Source organism: Macrobrachium nipponense, chromosome 1, assembly GCF_015104395.2.
Source record: "Macrobrachium nipponense isolate FS-2020 chromosome 1, ASM1510439v2, whole genome shotgun sequence".
NCBI classification, from domain to species: Eukaryota; Metazoa; Arthropoda; class Malacostraca; order Decapoda; family Palaemonidae; genus Macrobrachium; species Macrobrachium nipponense.
The window spans coordinates 87,566,843-87,580,614 of NC_087200.1; the positions used below are offsets into that span (position 1 = coordinate 87,566,843).

General features: G+C 42.8%; 1 protein-coding gene across 3 annotated transcripts in view; it reads right to left on the reverse strand.

The window, feature by feature from the left end:
• LOC135219438 (uncharacterized) overlaps nucleotides 1-13,772 on the reverse strand; it is a 208,948-nt gene that overhangs the window by 82,863 nt on the left and 112,313 nt on the right. For all 3 annotated transcript variants that reach the window (XM_064256214.1, XM_064256215.1, XM_064256216.1), the window contains exons 5-6: nucleotides 4,316-4,401; nucleotides 3,944-4,068 (exon numbers count right to left, since the gene is read on the reverse strand). In XM_064256214.1, coding sequence (XP_064112284.1) covers nucleotides 3,944-4,068; nucleotides 4,316-4,401 — 211 coding nt within the window. The remainder of the gene's footprint in view (nucleotides 1-3,943; nucleotides 4,069-4,315; nucleotides 4,402-13,772) is intronic.

Sequence of the window (13,772 nt, forward strand, 5' to 3'; positions counted from 1 at the left end):
ACAATAATACCCCAAACTTACGCGAGGTTAGGTTCCAGACCCCCTCGCGCAAGGGGAAGTTTCGTGTAAGTTTGGCACGGTCTCTAAAAATACAAATACAGTGGAACCTTGACATACGAAAGTTCCTACTTACGAAAAATCCAAGTTACGAGAGCAAAGACGAAGATTTTTTGCCTCTGTATATGAAAATAATTCAGGTTGCGAAAGGGTAATGTCCGAGATTCGCCCAGACCACTGAGAACAATTTTAAAACTCGCGCGCCGCCAACTGAGTAGACTCGCCACCATCCTCCCGCTCTCCCATTGGTTCCTGATGCTAGTCACCGCCATAAGATCCTACTCTCCTATTGGTCAGCATCATGCCTCTATATAAAGGCATTCCTTGACCATTTTTTGCGGCAGCATTATCATAAACTCTGGAATTCGTTCGTTTACATATAAGTATTTCATTTGTTAATGTAAATTCGTGTTAGTGATTTCGCTTTTTGTCGTACTGTAAGTTACTTTACCGTGTTGTGTGTGAACTTAATTACTTACATTATTAGCCATGGGTCCCATGACTGTTGCTGAAGTTCACAGAAAGAAGAGGATGCTTTCTATGGAGAACGAAGATGGAGACAATCAAGAAGTGTTAATGTTTTCTACCATTTGTTAATGTGCTTCGTAAAGTTTAGTGTTAATGCTTTCTGCCATTTTTTAATGTGTTTCGTAAAGTTAAGTGTTTATGTTTTCTGCCATTTATCCTCCTCCTCCGTCGCCACTTTCGGAGATCGCCTCACTCGAAAGGTAAGGTTCCACCTTTTACTACATATGTAGTACATGTACATAAAGTATTTCTTGTACCATGTATACTAATACACTTTATTTACATGTATGTACTACAATAAAGGTTATGTTAGGTATTGAATGGTCCAAATTGTTGTATTTCATTGTTTATTGGTCAATTTAGCTTTATTATAAAATTTACTGGGGTGTTTTTGTAGGGCTTGGAACTAACTAGGCAATTTACATATAAAACGTAGTTCAAGATACAAAAAAATCAGGTTACGAAGGCCGCTTCGGAAGGATTTATTTCGTAACCTGAGGCACTACTGTAAATGCTTACTTCTACAGTTTGAACACTAAATATCACCCTAATAATATTCCCTAAGTATTAAGCTAACTTTTAAATGAAATTAAAGTTACTGTAATTTGATTTAAAAATTATTGAAATTCATTACCCTTAATAAAAAAAAATAACTGGTTGGCGTAAAGTAGTTACTGTACAGGAATTAATACGTACATATGTATCCATTTTTATTCGTATATTAACTTTACCACTAATTCATGGGATGCCATTTTCTTTTTCCATCAGAGTAAAATAAGTTTTCTTTGGTCACTAGGCAAACTTCATAAGTCTGTTATAATGAAGGTTCTTACACAGTTCAATGAGATAAAGAAAATATGTATGTACATACATAATGTTTGCAGAGGGCGAAGGTAAAATTCAATCAATTTAAAATCATGTACTAGTGTGAGGGCTAACTATGAGAAAGAGAGAGAGAGAAATATGTACGTCATGTGGGAACATCTTCTGAAAGTACATTAACTGTATGTGCTGTAATTACCTAACATATTACATACAGGTTGTACCTACCCGTAATTTTCTCCAAGGTTAAGATCATTTTCACAGAATGACAACTCTGTTATGTCTCTGATATGTTTTACTAGTTGATCATGGTCTTATATAGTGACAAGCACTGTGAATTATGTACTGCCTTTGTAAATATTTTAAAAAATATAAATAGCATACACAGAATCTCCATATTGATTTTACACTTAAAAGTGCAGTATATGCACTAACTGTAGGTGCTGTAATTACCTTTGTATCATATTCATGCATGTACAAAAATAAAAATAATACATTTTTAATAAAGATTATATGCAGAATGGCTTTAAAACTTTAAAATTTACATAACATATTAAACATAAAGACTTTTGCAGGGTTTTGCAGTGTTTTTGGAGGATTCTCAAATGTTTGCGCTATTGTGAAGAACTTGTATATGATAATTAGTAGTGTTCCAATGAAAAGTTTGCGCTATTGTGAATTCGCGCAACTCGAATTGCGTAAGTTCGGGGTATTACTGTATATCCCATGTAGCACGAAGGAACATGTACTTGAGAACATATTCCGCAGACCTATCAATGTTAACATGCTTTTTGTTGAGAATATAACCCAAGCATGTAACATTTTGCATAATTTTGTAAGGGCATGAGATACTTATCGGTACGAAGATATGCTATTTCAACACAACTGATAAACATGTCAGAAGAAAATGTACCAAGAGGAAGCATGTCGCTACCTCATCAAGAGATCAATTCCCAGTATATTTCATTCATGCTGCTAAAGTTGAACTGCATGATAAACTGATATAATGTGAAGAATATATACTAGAAATTCAATAAAAAGTGCAGACAACTTAACTATGATTTTTTCCTTTTTTATCAGAATTGAAGATAATTTCAAGTACTAGTTCCTCCCAACACGTTTCCTTTACGATTTTGTAATGATCATTCTGATCTCATGTTCACAGAGCTGGACGTTTTTCAACTTCATCAAAGAAAATGTCTCCATTTTTACATGTGGCGCAGGCAAATCCATGCGGTCCATATGAACAAACACTAGTAAACGTGCATATCTCGAACCATGCGGCCTTTGCTCTGACACTGACTTTGCAACCGAGCAGACGGAACTTTGCAACCGAGCAGACGGAACAGTGCAGATGCAACAGCTGCATGGGAAGGAACAGGGCCTTACAGCCTGCGCTGCAATACCTAAAAGAAGAAATACTAGTGTCGGACATCTTGAAAAGTCAAAATCAGGGATACAAAAGAAAAACTGTAAGTCTACATCAGATAATAAGGTTTCAAAACCCATATCATGAGCTAAATATGCCGAAAGGCAACCAAAAAAAGGTACTTCACCAATTGATGCAATACTATTTGTTTGCTTGTATGGTGTTTTTACACTGCATGGAGCCAGTGGTTATTCAGCAATGGGACCAATGGCTTTACGTGACTTCAGAACCATGTCGAGAGTAAACTTCTATCACCAGAAATACACATTTCTAACCCCTCACTAGAATGTCCGAGAATCGAACTTGTGGCCACTGAGGTGGCATGCAAACACCATACCAACCATGCCACTGAGGCGCTTACTATTAATCAATCATAAAAGTCAGAATTCTAAAAATTTACCTGCAGCCAACTACAGGACTTCACCCATCAGCCGGCAGAAACAAACTGAAGCTCTTTGCTATTGTACCTCTCCCGCCTCCCAAAAGGTAGGAGGGGGTTAGTCATCTACCACCAAAACATTTTAGTGTGACCTGCAGATTTCAAAATTTAACTGCCAAATGAGTGAAACTAATAGCTATATAATTACTGGTTAAGTACATAGATATAAAAATGACTGGTAATATCTGCATATCACAACAGAAAACATCAAGGCATGTCAGAACAAAGAATAAAGTACACATCTGGGAGATCAAGGCAGCAGACTAATGCTCAAAGTGAATCAACACAGTATGTGCTCTGGGTAAGCACAGTGGTGTTGCCTCTTTACAACATTTGCACAGAATATGGCTATTGATAATAATGGGCTTGCAAAAAAAAATTTTTATTATAAAAGCATCATACTATCATTTGCACCAAACAAATATGAAAAAAGTTAAAAATATCAAAAGGCTGACAGAGAATCTATACCTTTCACAAATGATGACACTTCACATAAAAACCTTGCAACTGCCTTCACTCATCTCATTTCCTCTTAGACATTACATTATGGTAATCATTCCTAAATGGTCTTCTAAAGCCTCAAATTATTTCTCTTACTACTCTTCTGACTTATATTTATTTCTCTCAACAGCGTTTCATTGAGATTCTTTCCCTGAAGGTACCTTTACCTTGCTGTACATATCCCCCGGGCAATTTCCAGTGTGGTTTTGTATAGAACCTTTCACATACTACTAGAAGTTCATCATTGTTATTCACAACAAATGCACCAACTCCAACCATGTTATGTGCATACCTGAAATAATACAAAACTACAATAAAAAAAAAAAATCTTAAGTAATATGTAACCGATTTAATTATTTCAATATCCAGTCATTACACCATATCAAGTATAAATTTAAACATTAGTTCAAAATATGTAGAAACAAGCAAAACAATTATATTTCCAAATACCCTGTGCAATATCAATTCCATGTAAATTTAAACCAATGAATATTTAACTTGTAACAACTTTCAGAGTGGATGAATGAAATTTACATTACCCAGGTAAATTGTTAGGTTCACTGGCAGCTAACCAATGCACCATCATTACAAAGTCAGGTTGAGCATGGTGAAACACAAATCCATGCTGAAAAAAATGATATTGTTATGATACAATAAAGTTTTGTACATACTTACCCAGCAGATATATACTTAGCTATAGTCTCTGACGTCCCTGACAGAAATTCAAATTTCGCAGCACACGCGACAGGTAGGTCATGTGATCTACCCTCCTGCCGCTGGGTGGCGGGACTAGGAACCATTCCCGTTTTCTAATCAGATTTTCTCTTCCACCTGTCTCCTGAGGGGAGGCTGGGCGGGCCATTAATCATATATATCTGCCGGGTAAGTATGTACAAAACTTTACTGTATCATAACAATATCATTTTTGTACATGCAACTTCCCCGGCAGATATATACTTAGCTGATTGGCACCCTTGGTGGAGGGTAAGAGACAGCTTAATAATACAAATAAAAAACAGGAAACAACACATGTTGTAGGTCAAAGACCTTGGTTCTTACCTGATTGGGCAGAAGACTTCATGGATACTGTCTATGAGTCTGCTTTGCCTCAAGTGCTTCAGCGAGGTAGAGACCTATGACTGAGAGCTCTTCTGGATCTTGTCAATGGGGGCTTACCCACTTACATGACAGAACCTTGTTAGGATCTTCGTCAATGGGGGCTAACCCACTTATATGACAAAACCTTTGCCTCTGGCACTATCAAGGAGCACAAAACCAATCCCGACCACCTGACCATCTCTAACCCGTGTTAGAACTACAATTGAAAAGGGGTTACCACTTAACCCTCTTCCAAACAACCATAAAAACACAACACCAAATTGAAAATAAAACTAAACTAACCTAACAAGGATTAGTCTCAGTTCCCTGTCCCAGCACTGAATCTGCAGATACGTAGGGCCCCAAAGAGAAGCACTTATCGTAAGTCACTCTCACGTCTCTCAAGTAATGAGATGCAAACACTGCGTTGCATCTCCAGTATGTAGAGGCCACAATATCGTTCAGTGGCATATTCTTCTGAAACGCCAGAGATGTCGCAATGACCCTACTTCATGGGCTTTAACTCTAAGGCGTTTAAACTGTTCATCATCGCACGTCGCATGCGCCTCTGTTATGACGCTCCTCATAAAGAACACCAGAGCATTCTTAGAGATGGGTCTTCTAGGATCTCTGACAGAACACCAGAGACTCTCTAGGTTGGCCTTAAGCTTCTTTTTCCTTTCCAGGTAAAATCTAAGGGTCTTAACAGGGCACAGGGATCTCTCTATCTCTCTTCCCACTAAGGGTGAGAGCCCTTTGACCTCAAAACTTCTAGGCCATGGTTTAGAGGGATTCTTGTTCTTCGCTAAGAACAAAGGTTTAAAAGAGCAGATTGCTGACTCTCCTTTAAACCCTACTCTAGCATCCAGAGCCTGAAGCTCGCTAACTCTTTTAGCAGTTGCCAGTGCTATGAGAAACAGCGACTTTCTAGTCAGGTCCCTGAAGGACGCCTGCTGGGGAGGTTCGAACTTGTCCGAAACTAGGAACTTGAGAACCACATCTAAGTTCCAACTAGGTGGTCTAGAGTACTTCTTCTTAGACGTTTCAAAAGATCTGATAAGATCATGCAGATCTTTATCCTCCGCGATATTCAGGTCCCTGTTCCTGAACACCGCGGATAGCATGCTACGATAACCTTTAATCGTAGAGACAGCTAATCTGCACTCTTCTCGTAAAAAGAGCAAGAAGTCAGTAATTATTGTCACAGAGGTATTGGATGAGGATAGTTTCTTCGTCCCCCACCATCTCCGAAACACTTCCCACTTCGACTGGTAAACTCGCAAGGTTGATGACCTGCGGGCTCTGGCGATCGTGCTAGCAGCCTTGCGTAAAAAGCCTCTCGCTCTGACAAGTCTCTCGATAGTCTGAAGGCAGTCAGGCAGAGAGCGGATCTCTCCTGAGTGGAAGAGATCTGGAGAAGTCCACCGTCCATTCCAGTACCTCTGTGAACCATTCCTGAGCGGGCCAAAAGGGAGCGACCTGAGTTAGTTTCGTTCCTGTTGAGGAGACGAACTTTCTCAATACTTACCCCAAAATCTTGAATGGGGGAAACGCATAGCCGTCTATCCCTGTCCAGTCTAGAAGGAGAGCGTCTATCACTACTGCTCTTGGATCCGAAATGGAGGAGCAAACGTTGTCCAGTCTCTTGTTCCAATTCGTGGCAAAAAGGTCTATGTGTGGTCTGCCCCCAAAGGCTCCACAACATCTGGCAAACGTCTTGATGGAGAGTCCATTCTGTGGGGAGGACTTGATCTCTCCTGCTCAGCAGGTCCGCCCTTACGTTCTTCTCTCCCTGAACAAATCTGGTGAGAAGCGTAATTTCTCTCTCCTCTGCCCACAGCAACAGGTCTCTTGCTGCTTCGTACAGGGAGACGGAATGAGTCCCTCCGTTTCCTTATATATGCTAAAGCCGTGGTGTTGTCTGAGTTGATCTGGACCACCGAGCCTCTGACTTCTGGTTCGAAACTCCTCAGGGCCAGAAAGACTGCATTCAACTCCTTCTTGTTGATGTGCTAGTTCACCTGGTCCCCCTTCCAGGTACTTGACACTTCTTTCGCCCCTAGTGTTGCTCCCCATCCCGACTCTGACGCGTCTGAGAACAACACTAGGCGTGGGTTCGGCTTTAGAAGAGACAAGCCTTTGTTCATTCTGAGTGGGGAAAACCACCAACTCAGCTCCTTTTTTACCCCTTCTAGTATCGGGAAGGTGTCTGCAAGGTCTCCTGACCTCTGATCCCACACCCGCTTCAGGTAAAACTGAAGGGGTCTCAAGTGAAGCCTTCCTAAAGAGAAGAACTGTTCCAGCAAGGAAAGTGTCCCCAGCAGACTCAACCACTCCCTCACGGAGCTTCGCTCTTTCTCTAAGAAGGTAGTCACTTTTTCCATGCCCCGTTCGATTCTTTCCGGGGATGGAAACGTTCGAAAACCCCGAGAATCCATTTGAATCCCCAGATACACGATGTTCTGACTGGGGACCATCTGGGACTTCTCGTGGTTTATCAGCAGTCCAAGGGACTGGGTCATCCGTAATGTCACTTGCAAGTCCTCCAGACATTGAATCTGCGACTTGGCGCGAATAAGCCAGTCATCCAGACAAATAGAGAGTCTCACCCCTGCCAGATGCAGCCACCTGGCTACATTCTTCACGAGCCCCGTGAATACTTGTGGAGCCGTCGAAAGGCCGAAGCACAAGGCCCTGAATTGGAAAATCTTTCCTTTTACCATGAATCTTAGGTACTTCCTTGAAGATTGATGTATCGGTACGTGGAAATATGCGTCCTGAAGATCCAGGGAAACCATCCAATCTCCCGGACAAAGAGCAGCGAGAACCGAAGAAGTTGTTTCCATGGAGAACTTCCTCTTCTCTACAAAAAGATTCAAGGCGCTTACATCCAGAACAGGTCTCCACCCCTCTGAGGCTTTCGGCACGAGGAACAGGCGATTGTAGAATCCTTGGGAGTGGGGATCCTGAACTGGCTCTATGGCCTCCTTCTCCAGCATTTGCTCAACCAGTTGAAGAAGGGTTCGCCATAGAATGGGGTCTTTGTACTTGGCTGAAAGCTCCCTTGGAGTTGTAGTTAAGAAAGGCCTTTTCCTTGATGGGGATGAGGTATCCTTTCCTCAAAATAGAGAGGGACCAGTTGTCCGCTCCTCTCTGTGCCCAGGCTTCTGCGAACTCGAGAAGCCTGGCACCTACTGTAGTCTGGAGGACTTGATTCTTATTTAGCCCTCTTGAAGGGCCTGATAGAGTACCTACCACGCTTTTCTGGTTTCTTTCCTCTGAAAGAGGCTCTGTGTGAAGGGCCTCCTTGAATGGGCTCTTGAGCAGGGAGTTTCTCCTTCCTGACGGAGGAAACCGCTGGTCTCGCCTTCCTCGCAGACTGCGCCAACAGATCCTAAGTTGCCTTCTCCGCCAGGGAATGAAAAATATCCCTCACCAATTTGTTAGGGAACAGCTGGTTCGAAAGGGGAGCATAAAGCAAGGACGCCCTTTGGACCGGAGATACAGATTTTGTCAGGAACGAGTTATACACCGCTCTCTTCTTCAGAACTCCTGCCCCGAAGAGAGAGGCCAGCTCCCCCGAACCGTCCCTGACTGCCTTGTCCATCCATCCAAGAAAGAATATAATTCAATTCCTCTGGTCCCAGAAACTCTGGGTCAAGAGTCTTCCCGGTCAATGCCCCAAGGGACCAATCTAAAAAGTTAAAAACTTCCAGTACTCGAAAGAGTCCCTTGAGGAAATGGTCCAGTTCAGTCATTCCTCACGTTGTCTTGGCTGTTGGAAGGGAATGTCTCCTTGCGGAATCCACCAAGTTGGAGAAGTCAGCTTCTGCCGATTAGGGGAGTCCCAACCCCATCGGTTCTCCTGTCTCGTACCAAATGCCCTGTTTGCCCGAGAGCTTGGAGGGAGGACAAGAAAAAACTGTTTTCCCTGCCTCCTCTTTGGATTTAAGCCAATCTCCAACTGCTTGCAAGGCTTTTTTCATTGATATGGTAGGGGGTATTTTCAAGAAGGAGGATCTCTTCGATGTCTTGGTGCTGGAGAAAAGAGACCGAGGAGAGGGAGGAGCAGCTGGGCAAAGAGAATCTCCGAATTCTTGTACCAGCAGGGCCGCTAAGACATTGTAGTCCGAAAGAGCTGCTGCTCTGGGGACTTCCTCCTCCGAGACGTCTTCTAAGACCTCTTCTGGATTACCACGAAGGTGTTCGTGAGACGAGGCTACTTCCTCTGCCAGGCTGCCAGGAGAAACACGTCTAGAGGTAACCGAGCGCTTGAAGGGAGAAGGACGTCTGGTAGGAGAGTCACTTCTATTCGCAGAAGAACGCCTACCAGGAGCCAGGCGCCTGTCCGGCGAATCGCGCCTGCAAGGAGAAAGGTGGCTGAAGGAAAGAGAGCGCCTGGTTGGCGCCGCGCACCTGTCTAGCGCCAAGCGCCTGCTAGGAGAGGCGCGCCTGTGAGGAGAGGCACTTCTATTAGGCGAAACGCGTCTGAGAGGAGAGGCGCATTTGTCAGGAGAATAGCACCTGTCTAGTGAATCGCGCCTGCTGATGGAAAACGAGCGCCTGGCTGGCGCCGAAAGCCTGGTTGGCGCCAAGAGTCTGCTAAGAGAGGCGCGTGTGTGAGGAGAGGCGCTTCTGTCCAGCGACAAACGCTTGCGAGGAGAGGGGGGCCTAACAGGAGTAGAGCGTCTCCCAGGAGAATCGCGCCAGCGAGGAGGAGAGCGCCTAACAGGGGAGAGGCGCTTGGAACTTCTCGGAGAAGGGCTCCTGTCCCGAGAGGCAATCCTCTTGCGCGGAGGGAGCTTAGACCTCTTAATCGGGAGTGCGATGTCCTTCTTGCGGGGAGGGTCCTTAACCAGAGCACCCATCAACGTAGACAGTTGTTCCTGCAGGTTGACAAGGATCCGCTTCGTAGAATCTTCATGATCTTCTTCCGAAGGAGGCGAGAGAGGCTTTGAAGAAGATGGATGAGCCGAACGAGAAGCAGGACTGACTGGGGCTCTCCTGGCTCTCTTCCTCCGGGAAGCGCTCCAGGCTGGAGTCTAACATACTGCTGGGAGCCTTCCAAGCTCTTTTCAAGGGACGAGACTCCTCAGCCGAACTTCATCCGCGCCTTGGAGAAGCCGAATCTGAAGAAGAAAAGCACTTCCTCAGGATGCCTTTCCTGTGGCGATCCATGACAACCTGGGTCGAAACAAAAGAACCTGCCGAAGGGACGCCTGACCGGTGCGGATTCTCCACAACCTCCTTACGGCTTTCGATATTCCTCCTCCACTGGGCCTGGGAGTTTGCGGAGCCGATCAGACGCCCCCTCCACTGCACTGGGAACACTGCACTCACTATGCACAGCACTCTTACCTTGCATTGCAAGCATTTGCAACTCCATCCTGCGTAGAGCGGCTTTCATATTAGCCATCTCCGAAGACGAATCCGCATATTCAGTGAAGGGAGAAGGAGCTGAAACTGTAGGAGAGGATGCAAGCACAGGCAGTCCCCGGGTTACGATGGTGTCGGCTTATGACGTTCCGAGGTTACGACGCTTGTCAATAGACGTTATTTCCAGGGTTACGACGCACGTTCCAGGGTTACGACGCCTACAACGCTCATCTGGGAGATGAAATATGACACCAAAAATACAAAATAATCAATATTTGAAGATTTTTTTGATGAAAAATGCCATAAGAATGCAGTTTACATAGTTTTCAATGCACCCAAAGCATTAAAAGTAAGGTTTTCTTAGGATTTTTGATGATGTTCCAGCTTACGACGATTTTTGGCTTACGACGCGTCTCAAGAACGGAACCCCCGTCGTAAACTGGGGACCGCCTGTACTACATTTGGGTTAGGAACTAACGTGCCCTCAACTGGCTCGTTGGAACGAGACCTACTGGCGCTTCTGGAGGAAGCCTTCCTAACTCTGTCTCTCTCTAGCTTCCTCAAATACGCAGAAAGAGAATTCCATCCTTCCTCATTTAAACCTTCACATGCTGTACAAGGATTATTAATTGAACATTCATTCTCCCGACACCTCATGCATAAAGTGTGAGGATCTACCGAACCCTTCGATAGTCTCACCTTACATCCTTCCATCACACACACTCTATATACATTACCAGAGACAGACATTATAAGAGTAATACAAAAGCAAAATCCTAAAACAATCCACAACAGCATATGCCAAGCCAACGATCCAATACGTCACCAAAAGACGGTCCAAGAAGATCCACGGCAAACGAAAAACGAAAATCAAGTCAGGAGGAACCAACAACAGGTTCCTAGTCCCGCCACCCAGCGGCGGGAGGGTAGGTCACCTGACCTACCTGTGGCGTGTGCCGCGAAATTTGAATTTCTGTCTGGGATGTCGGAGACTATAGCTAAGTATATATCTGCCGGGGAAGTTGCATGTACAAAAAATGTAATTTCCATTAAAGAAAATTCTATTAAAATCATATTACATATAAAAGATCACTCCAATAATAGTTAGTGCACAATAAATTATAAACAATTCTCAATGAAATCTGTACCTAGAGAATTAGCCAATCATCCCGATCAAGTGACATTCCTGGTCATATTAAATTAGTGACTGGAGCTCAATCAAGTCATTAAGTCCCTGGCACATTCAATCTCACCTGATTGTTATTCTGTTATATACTGATGTGTGAGATGCAGAAAAGCTACCTGGAGGGCTAATAAACATTAACGAACAAGATTTATGAGGAGTTACAAGGATCAGGATGTCTTAAAGGCTTGTTAGTCCATCCAAGGAGACATTGTGTGCTCACTTATCTCTTGCAGCAGGTTTTACTGTTCATTCACAGTATCATAATGGGAATCCGGCGAATTTACCGACAACAATTCACCGACAACAATTTACCGACAACAGTTCATCGACAACAGTTCATCAACATGCTCAATTTATCGACTGCACAATTCACCGACATTGTGATTGATCAATTCACCGACAACAATTAAGCTAAGATAAAAAAGGAAAGATCATTAACAAGACTGTACCAGCCACATATAAAATAAAGGTTTGAGTACTAAACTGGTAGTTATGAAATAACCGAGACAATAAATCCCCAAATAAGGTTTTAATACTAAACAGGTAGTTTAGAAACATCCGATGCACTAAATTACCAAATTAGCTTGAGTTTCAAAATAACAACAGTGTATTTTCTTACTTCATTAAGAAATATAAATGGTCTAGTTAACAAAGATTTTCACTACATAGCCCATCATGCCTCTCCATTTTATAGAATCCGAAAAAGGAAAGAAGAAGCTTGTTGTTCATGGCTATTTCTTTCATAAAGACAAGGAGCGTGATGATAAGATATACTGGAAATGTGACAAATATCACAAAATAAGGTGCAAAGCGCGAGTAACTACGTGTGACGGTGAAATTGTAGCAGAAGTGACTGAGCAAATCATGTTTGTGATGCAGCCGAGAGTGAAGCACAAAAAATTGTGGAAAACATACATAAAAAAGCCAAATCTTCCACAGAAGCACCTCATGCACTAATATCAAACGAGCTTAAGAATTGCAGCGAAGCAGCTGCTTGTAGACTTCCGAAAACACAGACGATGAAAAGGACAATAAGAAGTATCAGATTTGAGAATAATTGCCTGCCACCACTTCCACAGAGCCAAAGTGAATTGACTCTTACTAGCGAGTATACGAAAACGTTTCGAGGTGAAAAATTTTTAATTTTCGACTCTGGACCAACTGAAAATCGCATATTAATTTTTGCTACTTCACGTAACACTCATCTTCTAGCAAATAGTGATCATTGGTATGGGGACGGAATATTCAAAACCGTTCCATTGTTTTTTTTATCAGTTATATACATTCCATGGATTTCAAGAAAATAGAGCAATTCCGCTTGTCTATGCATTACTTCCAGATAAGTCAGAAGCATCTTACAATACGCTACTAGAGAAGATTAAGATCAATACACATTTTTCGTCTCCTTCCTCGATAACTATTGATTTTGAACACGCAATGATAAAGGCATGCAAAAAAGAATTCCCAAGCGTGGTATTAAAAGGATGTTTCTTCTATTTTTCTCAGTGTATCTTTCGTGCCGTCCAGGCTAATGGACTGAAAAGAAGATATGAAGAGGATGCAGAATCTGCACTAAATCTCCGTTATTTGCCCGCCATAGCATATGTGCCTGTTGATTCTGTAGTCAGTGTATTTGAATTGCTACGTGATGCTGATATCCTCCCGAGTGAAGCAGAAGACGTAGTGGACTATTTTGAAGATACGTGGATAGGCCGTCCTGACAGAAGAAACCGTCGTAGACCTCCCAAGTTTGAGCTCGAGATGTGGAATGTTTATGAATCTGCTTTACTATTCCTACCGAAGACAAATAATGCCATAGAAGGCTGGCACCAAACTTTTGAAACACAAGTTGCTGGGCACCACCCTATTACAGGCGGTCCCCGGGTTACGACGGTTCCGGCTTACGACGTTCCGAGGTTACGACGCTTTTTCTTAAATATTCAATGGAAATTCCGTCCTGGTTACGACGCTTGTTCCGAGGTTACGACGCTGACGCTTCCGACGCTCCGAGTTAACGACGCTTTTAAAAAACGCATGCTATGATAAAAATCCTTTATAGTTTAGCACAGTACATAATAAAAATATGTTTTTGGTTACATTACAACAAAAATTTTGAGGTTATGATGATTTTTGACACTTTTTTTTTTTTTCGTATTTTTTGAATTTTTTTACTGACGCCGCATATGCGGAACTAGTTTGCGGGCGAATGAATACACTAGCTTGGGATGCGCAGTTTAAAACAGTCCAAAAGCGCAAATATAATGAAAATCATTGCTTGTTTCCAGTACATAATTAAAAAACTAAGTTTCTGGTAGATTACAACACAAATTCCAAGG